Consider the following 26,950-nt stretch of genomic DNA (forward strand, 5'->3'; position numbering starts at 1 on the left):
CGTGTCCGACTCTGTGTGACCCCATAGACGGCAGCCCACCAGGCTCCCCTGTCCCTGGGATTCTCCAGGCAAGAACACTGGAGTGGGTTGCCATTTCCTTTTCCGATTCATGGAAGTGAAAAGTGAAAGTGAAGTCGCTCAGTCGTGTCCGACTCTTAGCGACCCCATGGACTGCAGCCTACCAGGCTCCTCCGTCCATGGGATTTTCCAGGCAAGAGTACTGGAGTGGGGTGCCATTGCCTTCTCCTCCATCCCAGCTAGTCCGACTCAGGTCTTGAGTGAGACCCAGGAAGTCAAGTGCAGATCTGGCGGTCAGAATTCCCAGTGACCTCTTGTGTACCAGCTGTTGGGTAAGATTCGTTGATAATTCAGCTGTTTGCCTTATTGCTGTGTTAACAAGGACCCCATAAAAAATGGTTTGGAAAGCACTGCTTCTGAACGCCTTGAAAGGAATTAGTGTGTAGACTCCTTTTTGATACAAGGAATTGAGTAGAGATAAAGGCAGCATTTACAGTCTTAAAAATAGAGCTTGAGATGAACAGTTTGTAAGGGTCTGAAAGCTGAGGCTGCCCAGAGGGGTCTTGGTGCCTTTCCCTCATGGGGAAATTCTTCGTGGTTGTAACAATTATATCAATACCTTTTACCTGGTTAGCAGTCGTTCCCGTTTAAGAATCTTGCTGTTTTGATTAGACTCAAGCTGCTGCTGCAGAAATTGAAAACCATGTATCTGGTAAATGAAGTGATTTAAGCCCATGGTTCAGCTGTAGACTCAATCAGCATAATTATATCTTCATGGCAGGTAAATTAAGCAATTTCAGTGTGCTCACTATTGATCTCGTTTTGAAGGATGCTTTGTCTTCATTCTCAAATACCACCTGTTTCGCTTTTTCTGTAGCATGTGTTTTACAGTTCATTTCATCTTTAGTCTTCTGAATTTTCCTTATGATGTATGCAACTGTGGGTTTCTGTTCAGTGTGTTTGGTGTTTATTACACTTCTAAATATTTGGATTAGTGTCTTTCATAAGTTCTGTAAAATTCTCATTTATATTCATGTACTGTTTCTGCCCTGTTGTATATCTTCCTTCTTTACTGATTTAATGTAGACCTTTCCCCCTCTCTTCTTTATGCCTTTTCCTCTTTTTACTTTTCTATACTACAGTCTGCGTAATTTGTTTTTTATTAATTTTCTCATAAGTTATTTCTAATCTGTTACTAAACTCATCTGTTGTGATTTTGAATTAATTTATTGCATGTTTTAGTCACTGAAGTTCTGTTTTTTCTTTTCAAATGTGCCATTCCACTTTAACGGTTTCTTATGCTCTGCTGTTAATTTTGAGGCCTGGTTTTTATTTCTTTAAACATGGTAAGCATAGTTGTTTTGTAATCTATATGTGTTAATTCCACTGTCTGGATGTCCTTTGGTCTTTTTCTGTTGCCCATTATTCCTGCTTTTTTGTCTTACCAGTTCACCTTTACCTGATGCTGTAGTTCTTTGGGATACCAGATTAAGATGGAGAAAGAGGTGCTTATCAGACCCCACACACGTTACCTGGGCTCTCTGCTTTTGACTTTTAGTTACCAAGAGCACCAAAACAGTAGCTTTCTTTCTTTTTTTTTTTAACAGTAGCTTTCAAGATCAGAGAAATCCTCAGGATGAAAACCAGTTTGAATATTGGGCTCAGTTTCTGGTTTTCACCTTGTCTTGGGTTTTTGCTGAATTCTTTATTGTCTTGTTAGCTTTTCTATTTGTTTAAGAATTATTAAAAAAAAAACTTCTTTCAGTTTTATTTGTTGCAGAAGTGAGGGATTGGTCTCAATTACCTAGCCCGCTATTTCTGGAAATGGAAGCCCCCTTTGATTTTAGGAGTGAAATTTGTCTTTCAGGCAACTTTGAGTTAAAGGTTATTTTTCTTCACCTATCTAAAACTTCCACCACCTTTCACAGTGCAGTGTCCTTGTTATTCAGTTGCCCAGTTGTATCCGACTCTATGTGACCCCTTGGACTGCAGCACGCCAGGCTTCTCTGTCCTTCACCATCTCCCAGAGCCTGCTCAAACTCATGTCCATTGAGTCGGTGGTGCCATCCAACACCAACATCCAACAAAGGGACATCCTCTCTTGTCCCTTTTCTCCTCCTGCCTTCAGTCTTTCCCAGCATCAGGGTCTTTGCTGATGTATCGGCTCTTCACATCAGGTGGCCAAAGTATTGGAGCAGTGTCGTAGCTGCTATCAAAATTAAGCTTCCCCAGTGCTTTTTTCTAGTCTTCCTTTTTTGAACTCCTTAGTGCTTAATTTCTTTTCTCTTAGAGCATTTACCCTCATTCTCCATTTCCTTAAATTGCTCCTGTACTTACTTTATCTCTTCTTTTGAATTCAAATTTCTTATTTGCTAAAAAATACTGTCAGTTTAGTACCTAGCATTGTGACTTGCACATAATGCTATTGCTGCTTGATGGTGTCCAAGTCTTTGCAACCAACCCCAGGGACTACAGCTCACCAGGCTTCTCTGTCCATGGAATTTTCCAGGCAAGAATACTGGAGTGGGTTGCCTTTTCCTACTCTAGGGAACCTCTACCCAGGGATCAAACCCACATCTCCTGCAAGTCTTGCATTGGCAAGCGGATTCTTTACTGCTGAGCCACCTGGGAAGCCCTGCCTTGCACATATATTCCCTGTAAAGATTTACTTCAAAAATACAACTGAATGAGTGGGCCTTGTATGTTTGGTGTAGTGTAAAGTCCTTTTTTTTTTAATTTGGTTTGGACAGGAGATCCATAAAGCTTGGAAGGTGGGGGTGAGAGAGAGTATAATTTAGTGTGGATTAGGTTCCAAAGTCCACCCAGATGGTAAAATAGTGTGTAGTCAAAGCTATCCTCACAACAAACTGTGGAAAATTCTTAAAGACACGGGAATACTAGACCGCCTTACCTGCCTCCTGAGAAATCTGTAAGCAGGTCAAGAAACAACAGTTAGAACTGGACATGAAACAACAGACTGGTTCCAAATTGGGAAAGGGGTACGTCAAGGCTGCATATCGTCACCCTGCTTATTTAACTTACATGCAGAGAACATCATGCGAAGTGCCAGGCTGGATGAAGCACTAGCTGGAATCAAGATTACTGGGAAAAATATCAATAACCTCAAGATATGCAGGTGACACCACCCTTATGGCAGGAAGCAAAGAACTAAAGAGTCTCTTAATGAAAGTGAAAGAGGAGAGTGAAAAAGTTGGCTTAAGACTCAACATTCAGAAAACTAAGATCATGGCATCTGGTCCCATTACTTTGTGTCTAATAGATGGGGGAAAAATGAAAACAATGAGAGACTTTATTTTTTGGGGCTCCAAAATCACTGCAGAGGGTGACTGCAGCTGTGAAATTAAAAGATGCTTGCTCGTTGGAAGAAAAGTTATGACCAACCTAGACAGCATGTTAATTATTTTGCCAACAAAGGTCCATCTAGTCAAAGCTATGGTTTTTCCAGTAGTCATGTATGGATGTGAGAGTTGGACTATAAAGAAAGCTGAGCGCCGAAGAATGGATGCTTTTGAACTGTGGTGTTGGAGAAGACTCTTGAGAGTCCCTTGGTCAGCAAGAAGATCCAACCAGTCCATTGTAAAGGAAATCAGTCCTGAATATTCATTGGAAGGACTGATGCTGAAGCTGAAACTCCACAATACTTCGGTGGCAACCTGATGTGAAGAACTGACTCATTGGAAAAGACCCTGATGCTGGGAAAGAATTGAGGGCAGGAGGAGAAGGGGACGACAGGATGAGATGGTTGGATGGCATCACCTACACAATGAACATGAGTTTGAGTAAACTCCAGGAGTTGGTGATGGACAGGGAGGCCTGGCGTGCTGCAGTCCATGGGGTTGCAGAGAGTCGGACATGACTGAGCGACTGGACTGAGGTGAAAGTCAACCCAGATGGTAAACTAATGTGTAGCCAAAGCTATCCTCGGAAATCTATTAGGGAGGCACCATGTTGGGTATAGGTATACCAGTGTAGCAAAATTCCAACATGGCCAGGTTTTTCTCCAGCTTTGAAACAGATGCTATTTTTTTCCTTTGAGTTTTAGATAAAGTAGTTGGTTCACATTTAAGAATCACTGTTTGTAAAAAATATAGCTCATATTAGAATTACATATAGTGAGGGAAGGGCTTACACTCTGAGAGGCACGCATGAGTTGGGGAGTTGAGGATCAGCTAAGGGAACCAATATTGTTACCTTTTTTTCTTCCAGTGGATCTATCAGTAGATAAATTCAAGGTAAATGTACATATGATGAAACTGTTCTTATGCTGTGGAAGAATACATGGCATGTGTTTTCTAGATGTCTTGCAAAAAGAGGAGGTTACTTCAAATTGCTGTTTATAGTAAACATTGTACATATGAATTGCATTTACTAATGCTGTGCCCTCATTTTTAGATTCTTTCAGTCCTCTTTGCTAGTGGAGTAGGTTAAATAAGCCTCAGTGTTAGAAGAGTGACTGAGAATTACTTTTTCTAGTAATAAGTGCTAACAGGCTGTTCTCTGTTAATAGTTGTCATGCTCTGAAGTTTTATAGGGAAAGTTGGCTTGACTTAAATTACTGTAGCTTGATAGAAGTGCCTTCTGGCCAGAAAGCAGTCTTTTCTAGAATGATTTTTAGTTTGCCAAATTCCTTAGTTTCTGTCCTACATTTTAAAATCTCACGTGACTTGAACATCAGGATAATGTTGGAAGAGCAGTACTTAAGTATATTTACTAACAGAAAAAATGTGGATTGGCCTATTGTTTTTGCTCCCTTTGGGGAAATGTTAGAACATTGTGACACAGAGATCTGATCTGCCCTGGTGTATTTTTACAAGTACAGTGTATCTAATGTTAGAAGTTAGGAGGGTATGGTCGTCAGTGATGTAAACACTTAAGTAGTGTGCCATCACAAAATTCACTTCCAGAGGAAACCAGATCTCATGTACTTGCATCATGGCATGAGCTAAATGGAATAATTTTCATGTCAGCAATGGCAATTATCTTGGGAGCAGCAATGTAAGTTTAGTTTCTTGAAACTTATATAGCATGCTGTGCATAAACCCATTCTGTCTCACCAGTCTGGAAATTAAATACTATAATCTCCAGTACAAACACAGTAGTGCAGTGTTTAACATTTATTTCAGCTTGAAATATAAGAACATTGTTTGGCTGTCAAGCAAATTTGAAAATTTGCATCAGCTTGAAACTTTTAAGTAGGGACAAAGTGATTTTGGTATGGTTTTGGATTTCCATGAATTCTCTATTTGAAGAACTTATAGAATCCTTTTAAAAATACTATAATGTTTAATTTGATAATTGAACTTGAATCACCATAAAAAATGCTATGAGAGTAAAGAAAAGTTGGCACAGTTATTCTTTCTAAAATTAAATACAATAAGGACAAAATAAGCATTCTCAATGTAAATCTTCTTCATCCCTAAATGAATTTTTATCATTAAATCCCCAGATCTCTGGGCTTTTGTTTATTTGTGTTTTGTTTTTAATTATTCTAACAAAAGAGAATAAGAGACTTGTGAAAATTTAGGTAAGCTGTAGGAATTAGAAATAAACACTTTAGTTTCTGATTTCTCTACTTCTGGGAGAAGGTAAATAAGTTGAGGGTAGAAATCACCTTTCTGTTGCAAAATAAACAGCTAATGAATGTTGGACTCTTTGGAGAAAAATGCTTTGTCTAAGAAATTTTTAGTATGAGATTTTTTTTTTTTTAGTTAGCTGAAATTAAAGGAAAGTAAGTAGCAAGAGTTATTCTTGAAGAAGATGTCAGTTATCTAATATAGCAAGGTGATGTAATCTTTGGTCCTGTGTTTCCTATTGCACAAGTTGTATGATGTTTGAATAGAATTCCCTATGGGACAAAGACACATTAGTGAATACTTATTTGATGACTATTATTTTCTATAATTTACATTGGACTGTATCTAAGAATATGTATGTGAGAGCATTCCTCTCTGCTTAAATTCTTCAAATTCTCTCCCTGGTTGGTTTATCCAGTAAGTATTTCTTATATATTTAATATATGTCAGACACTGTGCTAATAAGCACTGTGGATACAAAGAGCTGTTGGAATAGTTCTAAGTGATAAAACACAATGAATAAATGCTGTAGTAGAATTAGAAATAGCTGGAATGGGGGCCAGAGAAACAGAGAGTCTTAATAGAATGCTCTTAGAGTAGTTTATGCAAGATGAGGCCCTGAAAAGAAGAGATTAGAAAGGAAAGGATGAATTAAAGAGAGATCATTGTGAAGTAGAAACAACAGAACTTGGTGACTAGTGGGATGTAAGGGAATAAGGAAAAAAGAGTCTTAAGTATATGTCCAGGTTTTCAGCTTGGGAAACTGGGTGGATCCCTGTTTGTGCCCTTCATTACTGCCTCTTAGCTGTACTATTTACTTTGGTAATTCATTACATTCACTGTTTACCTGTTAGGAACTAATACAAGAGTACTAGCTCTTTAAAGTTTATTTTCTTTATGCACCCCCATAGAATTTGCACAATGCTGGACACAGAGTTCAGCATTCAGCCTGATGTTGAGTTTACTTAAGTTGAATTAATAATAAAATAACTATGGTAAAGGGGAATTATAGAATTACCAAATACGTATACATGGAAGCTTTTCCTGATTTCCCTCAGTTTCATCTGGTCCCTTTCCCACTTCACTTATCATGGTTGTTTATGTCACTGATTTATTTCTCCTACACTCCTTGAGCATAGGGTAGTATATTTCTTTCACTCCCATAACCAGAGCTCAGCATAGCTCTTTGCAATAATGACAGACCTTTTAAAGCATTTTTAAGCAGGTCCCAAACACTGTGCTAACTGCTTTATATGAATTATCTAGTTTATCTCACAAAAGCTTTATGTTGTGCAGTACTCTCTTAATCTCAATTGATGAGTGCAATCTGTGGATTAGGAAACTAAGGCTTAGATGAGTTAAATGACTTGCCCAAAATCATAACAACTTACAAGTGGCATAACCAAGGTCTCTTGATCTCAGAATCTATACTCCTCATTACCTGTTTTCCCTCCTGTAAGGAGACTTCAACAGAAGGTATCTGTTATATGTTCGTTGAGTTAGATTAGGTTGTCATGAAAAGTGTCTGAAGTTAAGCTGGCTTCTTGGTAGTATTTATTGATAGGGAAATTTTGAATACTGCTGGAGAAGGAATATTCTGAATATTATCTAGCATACTGAGGAGTATGACCACTTGTTGTTCATAAACATTTTCTGTCCTTCAGTTCAGTTCAGTTGCTCAGTTGTGTCCGACTCTTGGCGACCCCATGAATCGCAGCACGCCAGGCCTCCCTGTCCATCACCAACTCCCGGAGTTCACCCAGACTCACGTCCATAGAGTCAGTGATGCCATCCAGACATCTCATCCTCTGTCATCCCCTTTTCCTCCTACCCCCAATCCCTCCCAGCATCAGAGTCTTTTCCAATGAGTCAACTCTTCACATGAGGTGGCCAAAGTACTGGAGTCTCAGCTTTAGCATCATTTCTTCCAAAGAAATCCCAGGGCTGATCTCCTTCAGAACCGACTGGTTGGATCTCCTTGCAGTCCAAGGGACTCTCAAGACTCTTCTCCAACACCACAGTTCAAAAGCATCAATTCTTCGGCACTCAGCTTTCTTCACAGTCCAACTCTCACATCCATACATGACCACAGGAAAAACCATAGCCTTGACTAGATGAACCTTTGTGGCCAAATAATGTCTCTGCTTTTGAATATGTTATCTAGGTTGGTCATAACTTTCCTTCCAAGGAGTAAGCATCTTTTAATTTCATGGCTGTAGTCACCATCTGCAGTGATTTTGGAGCCCCCAAAAAATAAAGTCTGACACTGTTTCCACTGTTGCCCCATCTATTTCCCATGAAGTGATGGGACCAGATGCCATGATCTTCGTTTTCTGAATGTTGAGCTTTAAGCCAACTTTTTCACTCTCCTCTTTCACTTTCATCAAGAGGCTTTTTAGTTCCTCTTCACTTTCTGCCATAAGGGTGGTGTCATCTGCATATCTGAGGTTATTGATATTTCTCCCGGCAGTCTTGATTCCAGCTTGTGTTTCTGTCCTTTGACCTCTCCTAATATAGAAAATTCATTAACCAGAGGGCCACTGGTGGCATTGCAGGCCAGAAGGGAATAGTAGTTGAAGGGCCAGGGAATGACGACCTATAGGAGATGTGCAAATGGAAGAAAGAGATGGATGAAGCAGTCTGTGTTTAGTGTTGGTCCTTTTAAATTCACAGAAATGTTTTATAATTAGGCATGGCCATCTAGTTTTATTTTGGGAATGAGGGAATGTTGGGATTATGTTAGGTTTAAAGAACAGATTTTTACAAGTGCACATTAGTTTTGATAGTGCGACTTTTCTCAGGAAACCAACGCATTGAAAGAATTTTTTTGTCAAAGTATAAACCCATTGTCTTTAAATTTCCTTTTTAAAACATGCTTCTACCTTGTTTTCTTTTTCATTAACCAACTGTGATTCTTGACTTAGTCCTACATGTGAAAGATGGGGAAATAGCACAGGGCAAACTCTTTGGGTAAAAGTTCAGTTCTAACACTGGAGAAAAAGATGAAAAGGAGAGTAAGAATGTTTTGGAATCCCATAAATTTGTCTTTTTCCAAAAGTAATTGATAAATGTTGGGAAAATTCTTATTCTCTAAGAGTCTCTATTTCAAATTCAAACCTTTGTTTACATGTATCTTAAAGGCTGTGACCCTTGAGTTTCAGGGATTTTTTTTTTTAAGTCAAATGAATTATTTTTTAAAGTCAAATTCATTTTTTTTGAAGTCAAATGAATTCTTCTTTATCCAAAAACTCAACAGGCTATGAAAATTAAATAGATGGCTTTACTTCCTTAGTTTTGCATTATAAGTATAAATCTTGAGTCTGAATTCTTACTTGGATGGAAGCATGTAAGATTCAAGATTTTTATTTTGAACTATAAGAAGAGTTCTTTCAATACTTGTATTTTTTTAAGTGTAACAAGAGTAAAGAGATGGATTCAATGGCATGCCAGTTGTATTACCATATCCTAATATTGCTTTCCCAGGTTTAAATCATAACAGTTTAAGATTACTGTTTTGAGACAGTTTTTTCATGGTTTTATAAGATTAAAGGAACTAGGAATGTTTGACCTAGAAAAGTGACAAATTAGGAGGAAAATGGGAGTTGTTTTCAAACAGCTGAAGCATTGTCGTGTTGAAAAAGGGATTTGGCTTCTTTTGTGTAGTCCCAGTGGATTCAACCTATCTGTGGAATTTATAGGAAGAGAGATTTCAGTTCAGTTTAAGGAATAACTATCGAGCTAGTCAGATCTGCTCAGAGAGAGTCAGCTGCCTGAAGGGGGTGCAGTTTTAAAGTATGGGTTGGATGAAAATCTCCTGGGTATGAATGGTGGGTTCTGTTGCCAGATGTAGAATTGTTTGAGGTGGGCTATGAGGACCCATCACATTCTGAATTATTTCCCAGTAAATAAGGGTGAGAGGAGGAAACCAGACAGCCAATATAGGATGAGAAAGGAGAGCTACAGCTGAGAAAGAGGACAGTGAGGGTCTAAATTGTCTCTTCCATCCACTAAAGTTCTACATCTTTGATGTTTCTCTGCCAGAAACATTTAAAATGTTGGCCCTTGTTCCATAAGAGGTCGTTCTGCAAAACTTGGGAATTTTTGGCATGGTCACAGAGACGGAACAGTTCTCTCTGTAATAGGCAAAAACAAGACCAGGAGCTGACTGTGGCTCAGATCATGAACTCCTTATTGCCAAATTCAGACTTAAATCGAAGAAAGTAGGGATAACCACTAGGCCATTCAGGTATGACCTAAATCAAATCCCTTATGATTATACAGTGGAAGTGAGAAATAGATTTAAGGGACTAGATCTGATAGAGTGCCTGATGAACTATGGACTGAGGTTCATAACATTGTACAGGAGACAGGGATCAAGACCATCTTCATGGAAAAGAAATGCAAAAAAGCAAAATGGCTGTCTGGGGAGGCCTTAAAAATAGCTGTGAAAAGAAGAGAAGCAAAAAGCAAAGGAAAAAAGGAAAGATATAAGCATCTGAATGCAGAGTTCCAAAGAATAGCAAGAAGAGATAAGAAAGCCTTCTTTAGCGATCAATGCAAAGAAATAGAGGAAAACAACAGAATGGGAAAGACTAGAGATCTCTTCAAGAAAATTAGAGATATCAAGGGAACATTTCATGCAAAGATGGGCTCGATAAAGGACAGAAATGGTATGGACCTAACAGAAGCAGAAGATATTAAGAAGAGGTGGCAAGAATACACAGAAGAACTGCACAAAAAAGATCTTCACGACCAAGATAATCACGATGCTATGATCGCTTACCTAGAGCCAGACATCCTGGAATGTGAAGTCAAGTGGGCTTTAGAAAGCATCACTGCAAACAAAGCTAGTGGAGGTGATGGAATTCCAGTTGAGATATTTCAAATCCTGAAAGATGATGCTGTGAAAGTGCTGCACTCAATATGCCAGCAAATTTGGAAAACTCAGCAGTGGCCACAGGACTGGAAAAGGTCGGTTTTCATTCCAATCCCAAAGAAAGGCAATGCCAAAGAATGCTCAAACTACCGCACAATTGCACTCATCTCACACTCTAGTAAAGTAATGCTCAAAATTCTCCAAGCCAGGCTTCAGCAATACGTGAACGGTGAACATCCAGATGTTCAAGCTGGTTTTAGAAAAGGCAGAGGAACCAGAGACCAAATTGCCAACATCCGCTGGATCATAGAAAAAGCAAGAGAGGTCCAGAAAAACATCTATTTCTGTTTCATTGACTATGCCAAAGTCTTTGACTGTGTGGATCACAATTAACTGTGGAAAATTCTGAAAGAGATGGGAATACCAGACCACCTGACCTGCCTCTTGAGAAACCTATATGCAGATCAGGAAGCAACAGTTAGAACTGGACATGGAACAATAGACTGGTTCCAAATAGGAAAAGGAGTTCGTCAAGGCTGTATATTGTCACCCTGCTTATTTAACTTATATGCAGAGTACATCATGAGAAACTGTGGGCTGGAAAAAGCACAAGCTGGAATCAAGATTGCCAGGAGAAATATCAATAACCTCAGATATGCAGATGACACCACCCTTACGGCAGAAAGTGAAAGTGGAGAGTGAAAAAGTTGGCTTAAAGCTCAACATTCAGAAAATGAAGATCATGGCATCTGGTCCCATCACTTCATGGGAAATAGATGTGGAAACAGTGTCAGACTTTATTTTTTGGGGCTCCAAAATCACTGCAGATGGTGACTACAGCCATGAAATTAAAAGATGCTTACTCCTTGGAAGGAAAGTTATGACCAACCTAGATAACATATTCAAAAGCAGAGACATCACCACAAAGGTTCGTCTAGTCAAGGCTATGGTTTTTCCTGTGGTCATGTATGGATGTGAGAGTTGGACTGTGAAGAAAGCTGAGTGCCGAAGAATTGATGCTTTTGAACTGTGGTGGTGGAGAAGACTCTTGAGAGTCCCTTGGACTGCAGGGAGATCCAACCAGTCGGTTCTGAAGGAGATCAGCCCTGGGATTTCTTTGAAAGGAATGATGCTAAAGCTGAAACTCCAGTACTTTGGCCACCTCATGTGAAGAGTTGACTCATTGGAAAAGACTCTGATGCTGGGAGGGATTGGGGGCAAGAGGAGAAGGGGACCAGAGAGGATGAGATGGGTGGATGGCATCACTGACTCGATGGACGTGAGTCTGAGTGAACTCCGGGAGGCCTGGCATGCTGCGATTCATGGGGTCGCCAAGAGTCGGACACGACTGAGAGACTGAACTGAACTGAACTGAATAGGCCTCTGGCTAGAGACATTGAGTAATGCTAAGTCAGAAATGCCCAGGGTTGTAGGCTTTAGGTAAGAGCAACAACTTGTGTCCATTGATTTGGTTTTCTTTCTAGTAAATTTAAAATTTTTCTGTGTTGTTACAATGAACTAAACTTCAATAGTAGGTTTTAGGCAAAGACTATTCTTTTGTTCTACATGTTTGGATTTATTTCCTCCGTTTCCATTTTCGTCTTCGCTAGAGGAAGATGTTCCATGAACATTCTCAGCACTGGAATTTGATATAAGAAGAAAGCTGAAATTGACATGTCCTTCTTCTTAAGGAAGATCCCTGGTTTTTGGGGAGGGGTATGATTAAGTGGGTAAGAGTATGAATTTTTGCTCTCAGCTGATTCTCAGCTCCACCATTCACCACCTTAGAATTATTCCAGGTCCTCTTGCTGACTTTGTAGATAAGCATAGATGTTGATAAAACTACATAATACATTAAGAAAATGTAATCCTGTGCTTTTGTCAGTGACTTATGAGTTAAACTACTTGAGGATTTCTCAGTTTAAGGCTGAAGGAAGTTTTGAGGTAGTCCATTGCTTGGGGGAGACAGAGTTCAATCTCCTTGTGTCTCTTCAGAATTTTAATTACAGTTCTCACTTGAAATTGTTTGTTTGTTTGTTTTTTAGACTGTTCCATTATGGATGGAGGGGATGATGGTAACCTTGTTATCAAAAAGAGGTTTGTGTCTGAGGCAGAGCTAGATGAACGGCGCAAAAGGAGACAAGAAGAATGGGAAAAAGTTCGAAAACCTGAAGATCCAGAAGGTATATAGGCTCACAGATCTTTAATCCTCACAACCCTGCAGGCTATTAACATCACTTTAGAGTAGAAGAACTGAGGCTGAGGGGCTGAAGGGACCTATGTAAGATCTCCATAGCTGGGAGCAGACCAGGATCTGCACATCCATACCCTTTCCACTCTACCACACTATTCCAGAAGATTCCACTGGTCTTCTAGCTATTCAGGTGGATCCAGGATCTGAATAGCTGAGAGTGCTGCTACCATGCAGGGTTTGTTTGGAGTGGATCCCTCATCCAGTTAGCTGTCTCAGTCCATGGGCCCTGTTCACTCACAGTTGGCTTTGAGAACTGCTGGCTTCTGTCTGAGGTCTAGAGGGAAGCTGTGAACTTTGTACTATTTTTGTGTTATCTTTGCCCTCAGATCTTGCAGAGACTTGACTTTATCTTTAAATCCTTTGTGATTCCAAAATAATATGAATGGATTGTAAAGTATGTATTTTTCTCCCCTCCCTTTTCTTTCAGAATGCCCAGAGGAGGTTTATGACCCTCGGTCCCTGTATGAAAGGCTACAGGAACAGAAAGACAGGAAGCAGCAGGAGTATGAAGAACAGTTCAAATTCAGTAAGCTTCAGAAAAAACAGCATCTGAGGGACTCTGCAGGGCCTTTTTGGTGCACTTTTGCCTTGTGCAACACTTTTTCTAACCAGCCATGAAATTGTCTTGATTATCTAGTCTCTAGGTGCTCATTTGGTGGAAAAGAGACAGCTTTCTACCATCTAGACCACATTGAACATTTTTGCTTAGAACTCAGTATACCCATTTAAAATTTTATGCTAACATCTAGTAATGGGAGAGATGCTTTGATTTTATGCCATGTTATCTATCCAAAAGCTTTGGTGTTTACAAATTCTTTCTTCTAATCCCCTGAACAATCTGCTGTTTATTAAAAAATAGGACAAGGAAAAATCTTGACTGTATTTTCCCTTTAGCCTGCTTTAAGTGTTCCTTGTTTAATTATTTCCTCAGAAAACATGGTAAGAGGCTTAGATGAAGATGAGACCAACTTCCTTGATGAGGTTTCTCGGCAGCAAGAGCTAATAGAAAAACAGCGAAGAGAAGAAGAACTGAAAGAACTGAAGGAATACAGAATATCCTTTGTACTTTGCTAGGAATCTGTAAGGTGTCAGTTTCTCATCAACATCTCTGCATTTCAGTTTTTTCATTATAGAATGAGGGTCTTCTGCCTGGTCATCTTTAAGTTCCCTTTCAACTGTGGTGTTCCTGTGATGCTGAATAACTGTCAGCGATATGTAGAGTTATGTTGCGTGCAAGAGTCTGTTGCAATCAAAAGTCCAGATCCTTCAGGATTAACTAAAGGCCTAAATCCTAATGGTCAGTACCACAGTATTCTTGCCTTGTGAGATTAGACTCTGAAACAGATGGGCGATGAAATAAACCTCATCCAGGGGAGAAACTGGCTTCTAGGTTTTTTAAAGGAAATTTTTAGCAACCCTCCTGTGTCCTCAGACCTTTCCTACAGATACAGCCTGGTCTGTCTCCGTAGAGGGGTAGGGAAAGCAGCCAAGAGGACTTTGCTTTGACTCACTGTTATCTTTCTGGCATCCACTTGCATGTCTTACTAGGCATCCCAAATGTAACTTGGCTGAATCAAAATTCTCAGTTCCACGCCTCACTACTCCTACCTTCACTATACTACCTCCCTCCAAATCTCTTTCTGGTATCTGCCAAACTACCTCCAAAATGTACTCCAAATCTTGCAGCTCTTGGTGTCTCTGTTGCCACTGCGGTCGTCGTAGACCTTCTCTGGACTACGTGACCATCTAATTGTCTCTGCTTCTGTTCTCCCTCCCAGTCCATTCTCTAGACGATAGTCTGGGGAACTTTTGAAAACATACGTGGGATCATATAACTTTCCTGTTTCAAACACTAGTGGCTTTCTGTTGCATTTAGACTTAAAATCTGCATTCTTAACCAGGTCCTACAAGGTTCTGCATGATTTAGGCCAACTCACCTCCCTGTTGTGTCTTGAACTACTCTTGTTCCTGTTTACTACACTCCAGCTTACTGCCCGCCTTTATGTTCTTCTCATACTGAGCTCTGATTCCATTTCAAAGCATTTGTATTTGCTATTTCCTCAGCCTGGAATGCTCTGCCCTCAGATTTTACAGGGCTTGCATTTCATGACACTTGGGTCTCAGCACCCTTCCTCATAGAGATCTTCCCCAAGCACTCCATGTAAAGTTGCAGCCACCCCATCACTGACTATAATGTCATTTTTTAAAATAGTATGTCAGTACCTGAAAATCTTTATATACTTATAGGTTTGTTTGCCTCTTTACTGCTGGAATATAAAGTAAGCACCATAAGAACAAAGACTTGATCACCACTGATTTCTCCAGTCCTTGGTATATATAGTAGGTTCTCAGTATATGTGTGAAGAAATTAATGAATGACTCGTAGAAGAGGTTAAAAAGGCCACCTTAGCATCTTCCTCCTGTGAGAAAGCTTATTTGAGTATTTCAAGCTTATATGTTGAATAACCTCACTAGTGTGGTAACAGGCTTTTTTACCTCTAAGATTGGTGCTATGACTGTGTGTAAGCACTAGTTGGTATTTTTTTTTGCAGAGTGTGTGCAGTTGGTCCCATTAGAGAGTTATGTAGGAGAAAATGTGAACAGATTCCCAGGAATTTGGTTAAAGACAAGGTGACTGACGGTGGTTGAGATAAGGTAGTAACATGCTGCCACAAAACGTGCTCTGAACAGGTAGTGAAAGACATGGCTGCCAGTCTCTGTTTTCCAAGTGGAATTCTGGTATTACACTAAGGTAGAAGTTGATAGAAAAAATTACACCTCCATCCCAACTGTAGAATTGAGGCTGATTCTTATGAAGCTTCCCTCCCCCACTCTATTGCGTCATGACCCCAGGATGGTATTATGCATTGATGTTGGCAGAGATGGGCAGGTATATGTACTGCATTGTTTCAGGCATCCAGCTTTTTCCTCTAAGGAAAAAATATATTTTCATTTGAATTACGCCTTGTTTTATGTGCTTAATTTGGCGGGCAAGCAAATAAGACCGTGTCTCCCAAGGCAACATTCTGGAGAGTATTGTTGGTGTGGTATGAGTATGAGAGGCCCTTGGGTTTTCAGTTCAAAGGGAAAGATGAACAGGGCAGCCTTGAGGTAAAAGAAACTTTTCTGTCCTGATAACATTGCAGTACAACATTGAAGAGGCTAAAGTTCTGTCTAGAAAAACTAAGACAAAGCAAGCCTTCCAACCGAGTGATGTATAATGTGCTAATCCCAAGCATGCATGTAGCCAGAGACATGTTGAGGTAGGAACTGAGGTTTAGACATCTTTTTATTAAAGCTCTAAATCAGGAGATGGTTCTTGGTTTTGCTTGGTTGGTATAAGATATATTTTATAATGTGATACTGGTGAATACAAGTAAGCTGCAGTTTGTGCCAGTATAAATAGAACTTTTGTTTTCTTTAGGTTAGAACAGTATTTATTAATATGTGTGTTCAAATACGATGTGACCTTTTAAAAACTGCTTCATGTAGTCTATTCCTTGAGACTTTTGAAATGTATTTGTATATTTAAAACATTTTAGGGGGACAGGATCTTAAGGGGGAAAAAGGACTTGGGCTTTGGATGTGGATCAAAAATATTACCACCTCCCTCCCTGCCCACCAAAAAAGAAGTTGAGAGCTTTTCTTCACTTAAGAAGAATAAAAGTTAAATGTTGGTTTTTGTCTTTGTCTTGGTATTATAAATGTGTGATTTTGTTAAATTTTTTCTGTTGTACTTGAAAGTTTCTATCCTTAATGGTGGAGTTGTAGGTAAAAATCACAGCATGCTCATGGATTTTGGTATTCTGTACTAGAAAGATGAAATTTCTATTTCATTTTTATTCTAAAAAAAAAGAACATTTAGTATTAACATATCAGTTTCCATGATTACCTTAAAAACATTAAATAGATGAAACTCAGAATAATGCTGAGTATAAAGTATAATCCCTGTTGAATATACAAATGTTTAAGATAACTGGGTCCCACAAGAATTGAGTGTCTGAAAATTAGACACTAGAATTAGAAATTAAAATTTCCTAATTTCTGGTACCCAGTTTTTCCATTGTTCAAACATACAGGAATAGCTTAGACCGTAAAGTCCCACCTCCACTCCTTTGGGCTGATAATACATAGTCTTGGATATCTTGAGCACTAGATGTCGCTGCTGTTCCAGCAAGGTACCACTGCATCTTAAGTAAGGAACTGCACCATGTTCCAGTACTTATTTATTGACTAATACCTTGTGAGAGAGCATGAAAGGGAAGGAGAGGAGGGAGTTGGTGAAGAGAACAAAAGAAATTGACAAACCTTGAGAGCCATAGATTGAAATCAAGTTTGAAAACAGTATGTAACAAATGAACTGGTGGTTTTATGCCTTTAAACAGTTTTTCAGTCCTTGTGTTGTCTATGCACAGGAGTTTCTCATTAAAATCACCCTCAGAGTGTTTAATACAGGTTCCTGGGCCTCTGGAAGTCCTCATTCAGTAAGTAGGTTTGGGATAGGGGAGGGACCCTGTTTTTTAAATGAGCCTTAAGATGATTCTGATGTTGTCTTACATCCGCAGAATAGGAGTTAGTCTTCATAATATCTAAAGCTGAATACTGCTAGTCATAGGACACTCTGCAAAATTTTATTTTATCCTTAGGGGGAAAAGCAAGTAATTTTTCTGCAGTCAGGAAAGCTACACTTTTTTCTGTTGGATTCTTCAGGATCTTTGTTTTCCCCAAGTATGATATTGGCCATGTTTTTGGTAATAGCACGTGTTCTGGTCATCCTCAGGATTTTCTTTGGGAATCAAAGGGAAAAAATTTGCTTCTCTGTATTATTTTGGGCTTGCTTTGCCATCTTCCTCCTAGTCATGTTCATTTCTCTTTAAATCAGCTGGATTTGACTGGCAGAATAAAGGCGGGGGGGTGTTTTTGTTTCCTTTGGCAGTGCTTCTTGGCATGTGGAATCTTAGTTCCCCAACCAAGGATTGACTCTATCCCCCTGCAGTGGAAACACAGAATCCTAAACACTGGACTCAAAGAAAAGTCTGGGGAGGGCGTTTTTTAAATAAGTAGGGCAAACATTCCATGGCAGAGCTGAAGTGCTTGTGAGTTACAGGTGCCTTCCACGTCTTGATTTATCCTTGTCCTGCTATAGCTCTCCTTTTTGCTTAGTTTGATCCTTAACCTGTAACTCACAGTAATCTCAACAAGGTTGGAATTTCTTCAGAAAACAAGAAGGAAGTGGAGAAGAAAGCTGTGAAACCCATAGAAACCAAGAACAAGTTCTCCCAGGCAAAGCTGTTGGCAGGAGCTGTGAAGCATAAGAGGTCAGCCCTCATTTACACGACTGTAATCTCCCTCTGCCTGTGTGCCCCCAAATGCCAGAGTAATGGTAGTCAGCACAGAGTTACCTAAGCACAAGGCTTGGTGATGACCCTCCCTCGCTCCCCTGTCAGATTTGGTGTTTTCTGACGCCTTTGACCTTTGTGTCTCTGTTCGTTCAACATAATAACCACTCTTCACTGGACACTTAAGTACTTTCAGTGCAGGTGATATTTTATTCATCTATGAAGTACAGAGACTGAAAATCTCAGAGGTTGAGAACCTTTGTCCAAAGTCAAAAAGTAACAGAGGTGGAATTCAACATTTGAGCATCTGTGTTTCTAGGCAAACAAGGTAGCAAGTTCTGTGGAAGGATTTATATAGGGTGTAATGAGAGCAGGGAGGATAGCATATTAAAAAGCAGAGACATTACTTTGCCAACAAAGGTCCGTCTAGTCAAGGCTATGGTTTTTCCAGTGGTCATGTATGTATGTGAGAGTTGGACTGTGAAGAAAGCTGAGCGCCGAAGAATTGATGCTTTTGAACTGTGGTATTGGAGAAGACTCTTGAAAGTCCCTTGGATTGCAAGGAGGTCCAACCAGTCCATTCTAAAGGAGATCAGTCCTGGGTGTTCATTGGAAGGAATGATGCTGAAGCTGAAACTCCAGTACTTTGGCCACCTCATGCGAAGAGTTGACTCATTGGAAAAGACCCTGATGCTGGGAAAGATTGAGGGCAGGAGGAGAAGGGGACGAGAGAGGATGAGATGGGTGGATGGCATCACTGACTCGATGGACGTGAGTCCGAGTGAACTCTGGGAGTTGGTGATGGACGGGGAGGCCTGGCGTGCTGCGATTCATGGGGTCACAAAGAGTCGGACATGACTGAAGCGACTGAACTGAACTGAATGAGAGCAGGGAGGAGGAATAACTGCTTGGAGTGGGTATATGTGACTTGTGTTGGGGAAGTTAAGGAAGGCATTAGAAAGGAGACTGATTAGGTAGGACTATGAAGGAAATGGCAGCCTACTCCAGTGTTCTTGCCTGGAGAATCCCAGGGATGGGGGAGCCTGGTGGGCTGCCGTCTATGGGGTCGCACAGAGTCGGACATGACTGAAGCGACTTGGCAGGCAGCAGCATGAGGGCTTTAACAGGCAGACAAGGAGAGTGGAACATCCCAGGCTGGGAAAAGAGCTGGGTCAAAGGCTGTGAGATCTGTAAGAAGGTGGCAGCTGTGATAGGGTTACACACCTGGCTGGGACTCTGCTTGTTTGATGTGGGGTGGCAGCACTTCCTAGAGGTTTTGGTAAGTTGTCTGTTGTTTGTTCCTCTTCTTTCAAACCCTGAAATGGCACCAAAGTGATTAAATTTGGTCATTTAAATTTGATCAACTCTACTATAAGTAAAATGATACTAAGCTGAAGTGCAGTCTGTTAGGAAAATCAATATGGTATTTTGGCAGCCAGCCACATGTTTTGAAGAAAGTGCATTGATGGAGTTTTGTGGTTTGGAAAACACTAAATGCTGGAACAGTTTCCTGGAAACATTGCTCGCAACATTGTTTACATGTAAAAATGTCATCATGGCATAGCAGCAAAGGGGAGGCATATCAGAGGCCTGAAAAGGGCCAGTTACCCAAGCCATGGATTGTTCCTTTCAACTTTTCATATAAACTTGCTTGCCTGGTCCAGTATCTTTGGGGATTTGGACCTGGGTCAGTTGTACTGGGCTGCACCAAGAGGGGGTTCTCTAGGTAGTCAGTCAGTGTCTCCAGTGTCTTGCTTCTAGCAGAATGGGTGTTGTAAGTATCTCTCCTAGTCCTTGTGCTGTGCTGTGCTTAGTCACTCAGCTGTGTCTGGCTCTTTGCGACCCCATGGACTGTACCCCCCAGGCTCCTCTGTCCATGGGGATTTTCCAGGCAAGAATACTGACATGGGTTTCCATGCCTTCCTCCAGGGGATCTTCCCAACCCAGGGTCAAACTCAGGTCTTTACCATCTGAGCCACCAGGGAAGCCCCTCCTAGTCCTTCTATACCACCTTTTATTAGATAATCCTTTATTGTTGTTTTGTGCAGCAAGGTAATAAATGAGTCTCCTGGGGCAGGTGTTCCTAATCTACCCAGGTTTGGGTTTATTAGAGTCACCTGGGAGTTTGTTAATCCTGTGGATTGCCTCACACTGATTCTGGCTCAGTATGGAGTGAGGTCTGGGAGTCTTAAGTTCGTGGATGACTCTAATGCTCAGTGAAAGTCTGATGCCTGATGTGTGTATGAAGAGAGAGAAGTCACTCAGTTGTGTCTGACTCTTTGCGACCCCATGGGTTATAGCCTACCAGGCTCCTCCATCCATGGGATTGTCCAGGCAAGAGTACTGGAGTGGGTTGCCATTTCCTTCTCCAGAGAATCTTCCTGACCCAGGGATTGAACCCAGGTCTCCCGCATTGCAGGCAGACAATTTACTGACTGAGCCACCAGAAAAGCAAGCATAGTAATAAAACAAGAACCTGTGAACCCATCACTCATTTTAAGACCTAGAACATTAGTGATACCGAGTCTGCCTCTGTGCTCTTCCCCGTTCTGTCTCCCTGCCTTGTCATCCTCACACCACTTTCCTTAGTCTAGTTCATCATTCTTTTGTCTTTCTTTACTTAGTAGGTTTCCTATGTAGGTATCCATGAACCATATAATAACTTGTTTGTTTTTGAACTTTATTAAAAATGATTTCATTGTCAGTACACCATTTTCTGTGAATTCGGCTTTTTGCTCAAATTGTTTCTGTGACTAAAACAGTTTTGTGTATATGTGTGTGCAGCTGTAATTCATTCACTTTCATCGCTGTATAATAGTACATTATTTGAGATATCAAACTTTGTTCATTCTCCTGTGAGTGAATGTTTGAACTAGTACACATGGTGCTGATGGGCCAAGGACAAACTTTGTACATGTGTGCATGTTTCTCTGGAGTCATGTGTCCAGTATGATAGCCCCTGACTACCTGTGGCTATGTAAATTTATTATTATTATTTTTAATTTTATTTTATTTTTAAACTTTACATAATTGTATTAGTTTTGCCAAATATCAAAATGAATCCACCACAGGTATACATGTGTTCCCCATCCTGAACCCTCCTCCCTCCTCCCTCCCCATACCATCCCTCTGGGTCGTCCCAGTGCTCTGTAAATTTAAATTAATTAAAATTAAAAGAAATTTAAAATGCAGTCCCCTAGCCACAGTAGTCACATTTTAAGTGTTAAATGATTCCATGTGGCTTGTTGCTACCCTAGGGGATAACATAGATACAGCAATAAAGTGATTTATAAAATAGTATCTCCTTATGGTCTTAATTTGCATTCCCCTGCTAACAAATGTAGTTGACATTTTATATGTTGGTTTGCCATTCATGTGTCCCATTGTCCTAAAAGATCTATTCATTTATATTGTCTTTTTTTTTTTTACTGAGTTATTTGTAATTTTCTTACTAATTCACAGGCTTTTTTTTTTTTAACATTTTTTTTCTATAGTTTATAGCTTATCTTTTTAATTTTAAAGTGGTCAAATATATTTAATTTTAAGATGGTCGGTTTTAAAAAACTGATCTATAATTGATGTATAACAGTTTCAAATATGCAACATAATGATTTGATAATATATATATATATATAGTGAAATGATGGCCACGATTAGTCTAGTTGACATAGTTACACAACCATACATAGTTACACACTTTTTTCTTGTGATGAGAAACTCTAAGATCTACTCTTAGCAGCTTTCAAATATACAATACTGTATCATTAACTATAGTCATCGTAATGTACATTATATCCTCAGAACTTATTTTTTTGATAGAAGGTACATTCTTCTCAGGGATGTCTTGTTTATTTTTGGCCACTTCATTCTTCTATATAAATTTTAGATGTAGTTTTAAGTTCTTTAACAGTCCCTATTGGGATTTTTATTGAATGCTATTAAATTGCTTGATAAATTTATGGAGAAATCAGATCTTTATGTTTTTGAGCCTTTATTCATGGTTTATATCTACATTTGTTTGTTTCCTTTAGTTAAAGTCATTCAGTAAAGTCTTAAGAGTTTTGTTGTTTTTTTCAAAGATTGTGTACATGTCTTTGATTAGATTTATTCCTAGGTATTTTATCTTTTTTTGTTGCTGGTAAATAAAAATGCATTTGATTTTAGTATATTTGTATCCAGCCACCCAACTTTTATTAACTTTACTGATAATTCTTATCAACTGTAATAATTTATTGGTGAATTCTCTGAAATTTCTATGTAGAAGGTCACTAAATGATGAGTTTTTTCCTTATACCTTTTAATTCCTTTTTCTTATTGAGCTGGTTGGGACCACCAGCAAAATACTAGAACAATTACTGTGCACATCCTTGTTTTATGTCTAATTTTAAACCGAATGCTTATAACTTTTCACTGCTAAGGATGGTATTTATAGTTCTGTTCCTAGTTTAAGAGGTTTTTTTGTTTTTTGTTTTTTTTTGTAGCCATGAATTATTAAATCTTGTCAGTTTTTTCCTGCTTTTGAATTGATAAAATAAATTTTTCTTTTTTACTGTTACAGTGAAAAAAATAAAGATTTTTCTGATGTTGCATTCCTGGTGATAAACCCAACTTGCAGTGATATATTTTTTTCTCTTTTTTTTAAACTTTGCTGGATTTGACTTGCTAATGTTTTGTATAGGTTGTTGCAGTTTTCATCATGATTGAGACTGGCCTGTACTTTTTCCCCCACTTTATCTGATTTTGATGTGAAAATTAAATCTAACTTCACAGAATGATTTAGGGAGTGTTCTTTCTTTTTCTCTTTTCTAGAGCACTTTGTATAAGATAGTAGTGTTCTTTTGTGAAGGTTTTGTAGAACTCAATAAAATCACTTTGGGCCCCTCTTTTTATTTTGTGACTATAGGACTATCTACCTTTCTCCAAATCTTTTTGATCAGTTTTTTTAGTTGTATTTTCTGGGAATTTGTTCATTTTGTCTTTTTTCGAATGCATTAGCTAAATTGTCAGTATTCTTTATTTATCAACTGCTCTTGTCCCCTTTTCACCCCAAATATTGATGAGTTGTACTTTTATTCTTATTTTGACTATTTTCTTGAGAAGGTAGTCTGTTTTATTAGCCTTTTCAAAGGCCTTTTGGATTTAGTTTTTATTATTTTTGCTCTTTAATGTCTTCTACATTCCTTCTTTGAAATATTCTTTACTTTCTCAAGCTTATACTTTTATTATTTCTGTTACAAACAACTGTCAGATACCAAACTAATTAATTTTCAGCTCTTTTCAGTTATAGGCATCTAAGATCCAACCAGTCCATTCTAAAGGAGATCAGCCCTGGGATTTCTTTGGAAGGAATGATGCTGAAGCTGAAACTCCAGTACTTTGGCCACCTCATGCAAGAGTTGACTCATTGGAAAAGACTCTGATGCTGGGAGGGATTGGGGGCAGGAGGAGAAGGGGACGACAGAGGATGAGATGGCTGGATGGCATCACCGACTCGATGGACGTGAGTTTGAGTGAACTCCGGGAGTTGGTGATGAATAGGGAGGCCTGGCGTGCTGCGATTCATGGGGTCGCTTTAAGAGTCGGACACGACTGAGCAACTGAATTGAAAACTATAGTTTTTCCTCACCTTTCATTGTATGCAATTTTCTGTTTCCAAGTAAGTATTTTTAAATATCCATTTTGATTTCTTTCTTGACTCATGACTTAGACATTTTAAAAAATTTCCAGACATACTGAGGTAGTTCAGTTCAGTCACTCAGTTGTGTCCTACTCTTTGTGACCCCATGAATCGCAACACACCAAGCCTCCCTGTCCATCACCAACTCCCGGAATCCACCCAAACCCATGTCCATTGAGTTGATGCCATCCAACCATCTCATCCTCTGTCGTCCCCTTCTCCTCCTGCCCTCAGTCTTTCAATGAGTCTTGCAGTTCAGTTCAGTCACTCAGTTGTGTCCGACTCTTTGCGACCCCATGAATCACAGCACTCCAGGCCTCCCTGTCCATCACCAACTCCCTGAGTTCACCCAAAGTCTTGTCCATTGAGTCGGTGATGCCATCCAGCAAATTTCTGCCTTAATTGCACTGTGGTTTGTATGTACTAATTCTTTTGAAATTAGATTTGCTTTGTGACCTTTTCCTGAGATTAATTTTTGTGTATGTTCCAAGTTAAGGAGAATTTGTGTTATGTGATTGTTCTGGATTGTATGTAGGTACAACAAAACAAACTTGTGGATTGTATTGTTCAAATCTTCTGTGTCTTTAGGTATTTGTCTGCTTGTTTTATTAGTACTTGAGGGGAGTATTTTGAAATCTCCCATTATTGTAATGATTTCTTGATTTTTCTTCAGAGTCTATTGAATATAGTTTTAAGCTCTTTAATTAGAAGCATAGATGTTTGGGATTGTTATTTCTTTGTAGTGATTTAAACTTTGTTTCATTATAAACTAACCTCCTTATCCCTTGTAATACTTTCGTTTTTAAAGTCTGTTTTCTTAATATAGGTGCTCCAGCCTTCTTTGGGTTAGTATTAGCTATGCTGACTCTTTCCATTCCTTTACTGTAAATCTTCTAAGTTGTTTGTTATGCTTCTGTTAAGTTTTTAGTTAATCATAAATAGCTGACTTGAAATCATCTGTTAAACTCTCTTTAAAGGTAGGCTTGGACTTACTAGGATTTTTTTGTATAGTTTCTACTATCTTTTCTAAAATTAATTTTTTGGTCATCCCACGTGACTTGCAGGATCTCAGTTCCCAGACCAGGGATTGAATGTGGACAATGGCAGTGAAAGCCTGGAATCCTAACCACTAGACCACCAAGGAACTCTGCAGTTTCTACTATCTAATGTTATTTGTCTTTTTACTTGAAAACTCTTTTCCTTATATTCTTTTTATTAAAATTTTGATAATTGTAAAATTTTTAGTTCTCTTTTTTTCTATTAGTTTGGATTTATGTATTCTGTTTCTGTTCTTTTGTGCCTTAAGTTGGCAATTTACCAGGAATACTTAGCAAAACCATAAAGTAAATAGCTTACTTGCCTGCAGAATTATCCATAGATCCTAGAACTTTTAGCCACAATAACCTTCTTCCTTCCTTACGCGCTGTCCAGGACTTTAGTATGGTCATGTTTAATACCACAAATTAGATGTTGTTTTTTATATAGACAATGTTTGTCTAGATTTGTATTGGCCAGTTTCTTTGTTCGCCATCTCTTCCTTTTGGGATTAAGGCCTTCCTTCTAGGACCATTTTCTTCCTCTTTGAATTGCATTCTTTTTTTTCTCACTGTCCTAACTTGTTTACTAGGTACAAATTTACAAACATTACACATAGTAGTAGTAATGGCGGACTTGGAGAACGTTGTGCATTTTCTGAGCTGCGTGGTGAGAGAAGTACATTCTTTAGATAATCTTTTAGTGAAGGTATTTTGGGTGACATTCAGACTCTCTAGCATGTCACTAAATTTAGTCTTTAATAACTACATTTTTGTCATTTATAAGCATGTCTAGATATTCTTGAAATCGATCTGTGGTTCTAACCAAGATGAATGATGACAATAAAGAATCTGATATTTAAGTGATACTTGAGGATGTTACTTCACCCCTTGAATTGGTCAGAGGTTTAAATTCTTTATAACAATAATTTGATTGTTCTCTAAAGCAATTATCCTTGAATTAAAAAATAGATTTAAAAAATAGTATAATTGGAAGGAGATTAAGAAGCTGAAATGAAGACTTTCAGATCATCTCAGCTCCTGAGGCTACCTAAAACCCATATAAAATGGTTTTTGGAGCTCCTGATTCCCTAAGATTTGACCTAGCTCAAATCACATATTTTTTTGTTTGTTTGTTACAGTTCAGAGAGTGGAAACAGTGTGAAAAGACTGAAATCTGACCCTGACCCAGATGACAAGAATCAAGGTGGGTGGCAGCTTTCATATCATTCTTTACCCATCATACACATGAACCATGGTAAAAGGCTGGAATGCATTGTATCTGTGGAGGAACACGTGTATCCCCGAGCAAACCTACCTAAACTTAGCAAGCCATTTTAAACCAGGCAGGGTTTAAACCTAGGATTATATCAGCTGCCCAAAAAAGTAATATGTTAGAAACCATGGAACTGATAAATGACAGTTACGTTCTCTCAGGAGTGCTAACAAAGCCAAAGCCCTGGTGATACCAACCTCTACTCACAAAGAGTTTTTCTTTCTCCCTTAAATGTCAAGTTTCTTCATTTCACCTGGCTGGCTACCAGTGAGAGGTAGAATGCCTGGCTCCTTCTGTTGGGTGGATTGGATTGGACCAAGAAGCTAAATAGTTTCCAAAGAATACACTTTCTTTGGTGGTTTCTTTCATGTGATCAAATCTGGTACTGTATTAAGTGGCACCAAGCTATAAGTGAGAGTGAGTTACTCAGGACTGAATCAGGGATAAGAAATTCAAGAGTGTTTTCAGTTCTTCTGACTTCCTGTGGAATTGAGACTCTGAGCTGAACTCAAAGTGCCATCATTGAAACAGGGCTTACATTTATTTCTCTTTTAAAAAAAGATATTTTAAAATATATTTTTTCTTTAAAAAATTAATGGATATTTTAAAATACATATCCACTGAAGTCCAATAACGGTGGGCTGTTGCTGATACCTTTTTGCTCTAGAAGTTACTTGTGAAAAGGATGTTCAGTGAAGAACTTTCCTTCTCCCTGTATGTACTCTTCCATCCAATTCTCCTTCCCAGAGGGAAATACATTTTTTTACATGTTTATCTGGATATATGTGTATATCCAGATTATTCTATGTGTGTATCAGTTCAGTTCAGTCGCTCAGTCGTGTCCAACTCTTTGCAACCCCATGAATCGCAGCACGCCAGGCC

General features: G+C 39.1%; 1 protein-coding gene across 2 annotated transcripts in view; it reads left to right on the forward strand.

Annotated features, from left to right (window-relative positions):
- Positions 1 to 26,950, forward strand: part of FAM192A (family with sequence similarity 192, member A) — a 40,921-nt gene that overhangs the window by 1,002 nt on the left and 12,969 nt on the right. For both annotated transcript variants that reach the window (XM_010861898.1, XM_010861897.1), the window contains exons 2-6: positions 12,534 to 12,671; positions 13,170 to 13,268; positions 13,674 to 13,795; positions 17,930 to 18,060; positions 25,935 to 25,999. In XM_010861898.1, the coding sequence (XP_010860200.1) occupies positions 12,545 to 12,671; positions 13,170 to 13,268; positions 13,674 to 13,795; positions 17,930 to 18,060; positions 25,935 to 25,999 (544 nt within the window). In that variant the 5' untranslated portion in view covers positions 12,534 to 12,544. The remainder of the gene's footprint in view (positions 1 to 12,533; positions 12,672 to 13,169; positions 13,269 to 13,673; positions 13,796 to 17,929; positions 18,061 to 25,934; positions 26,000 to 26,950) is intronic.

The sequence above is a fragment of the Bison bison genome, unplaced genomic scaffold, assembly GCF_000754665.1.
Source record: "Bison bison bison isolate TAMUID 2011002044 unplaced genomic scaffold, Bison_UMD1.0 scf7180017864473, whole genome shotgun sequence".
NCBI classification, from domain to species: Eukaryota; Metazoa; Chordata; class Mammalia; order Artiodactyla; family Bovidae; genus Bison; species Bison bison.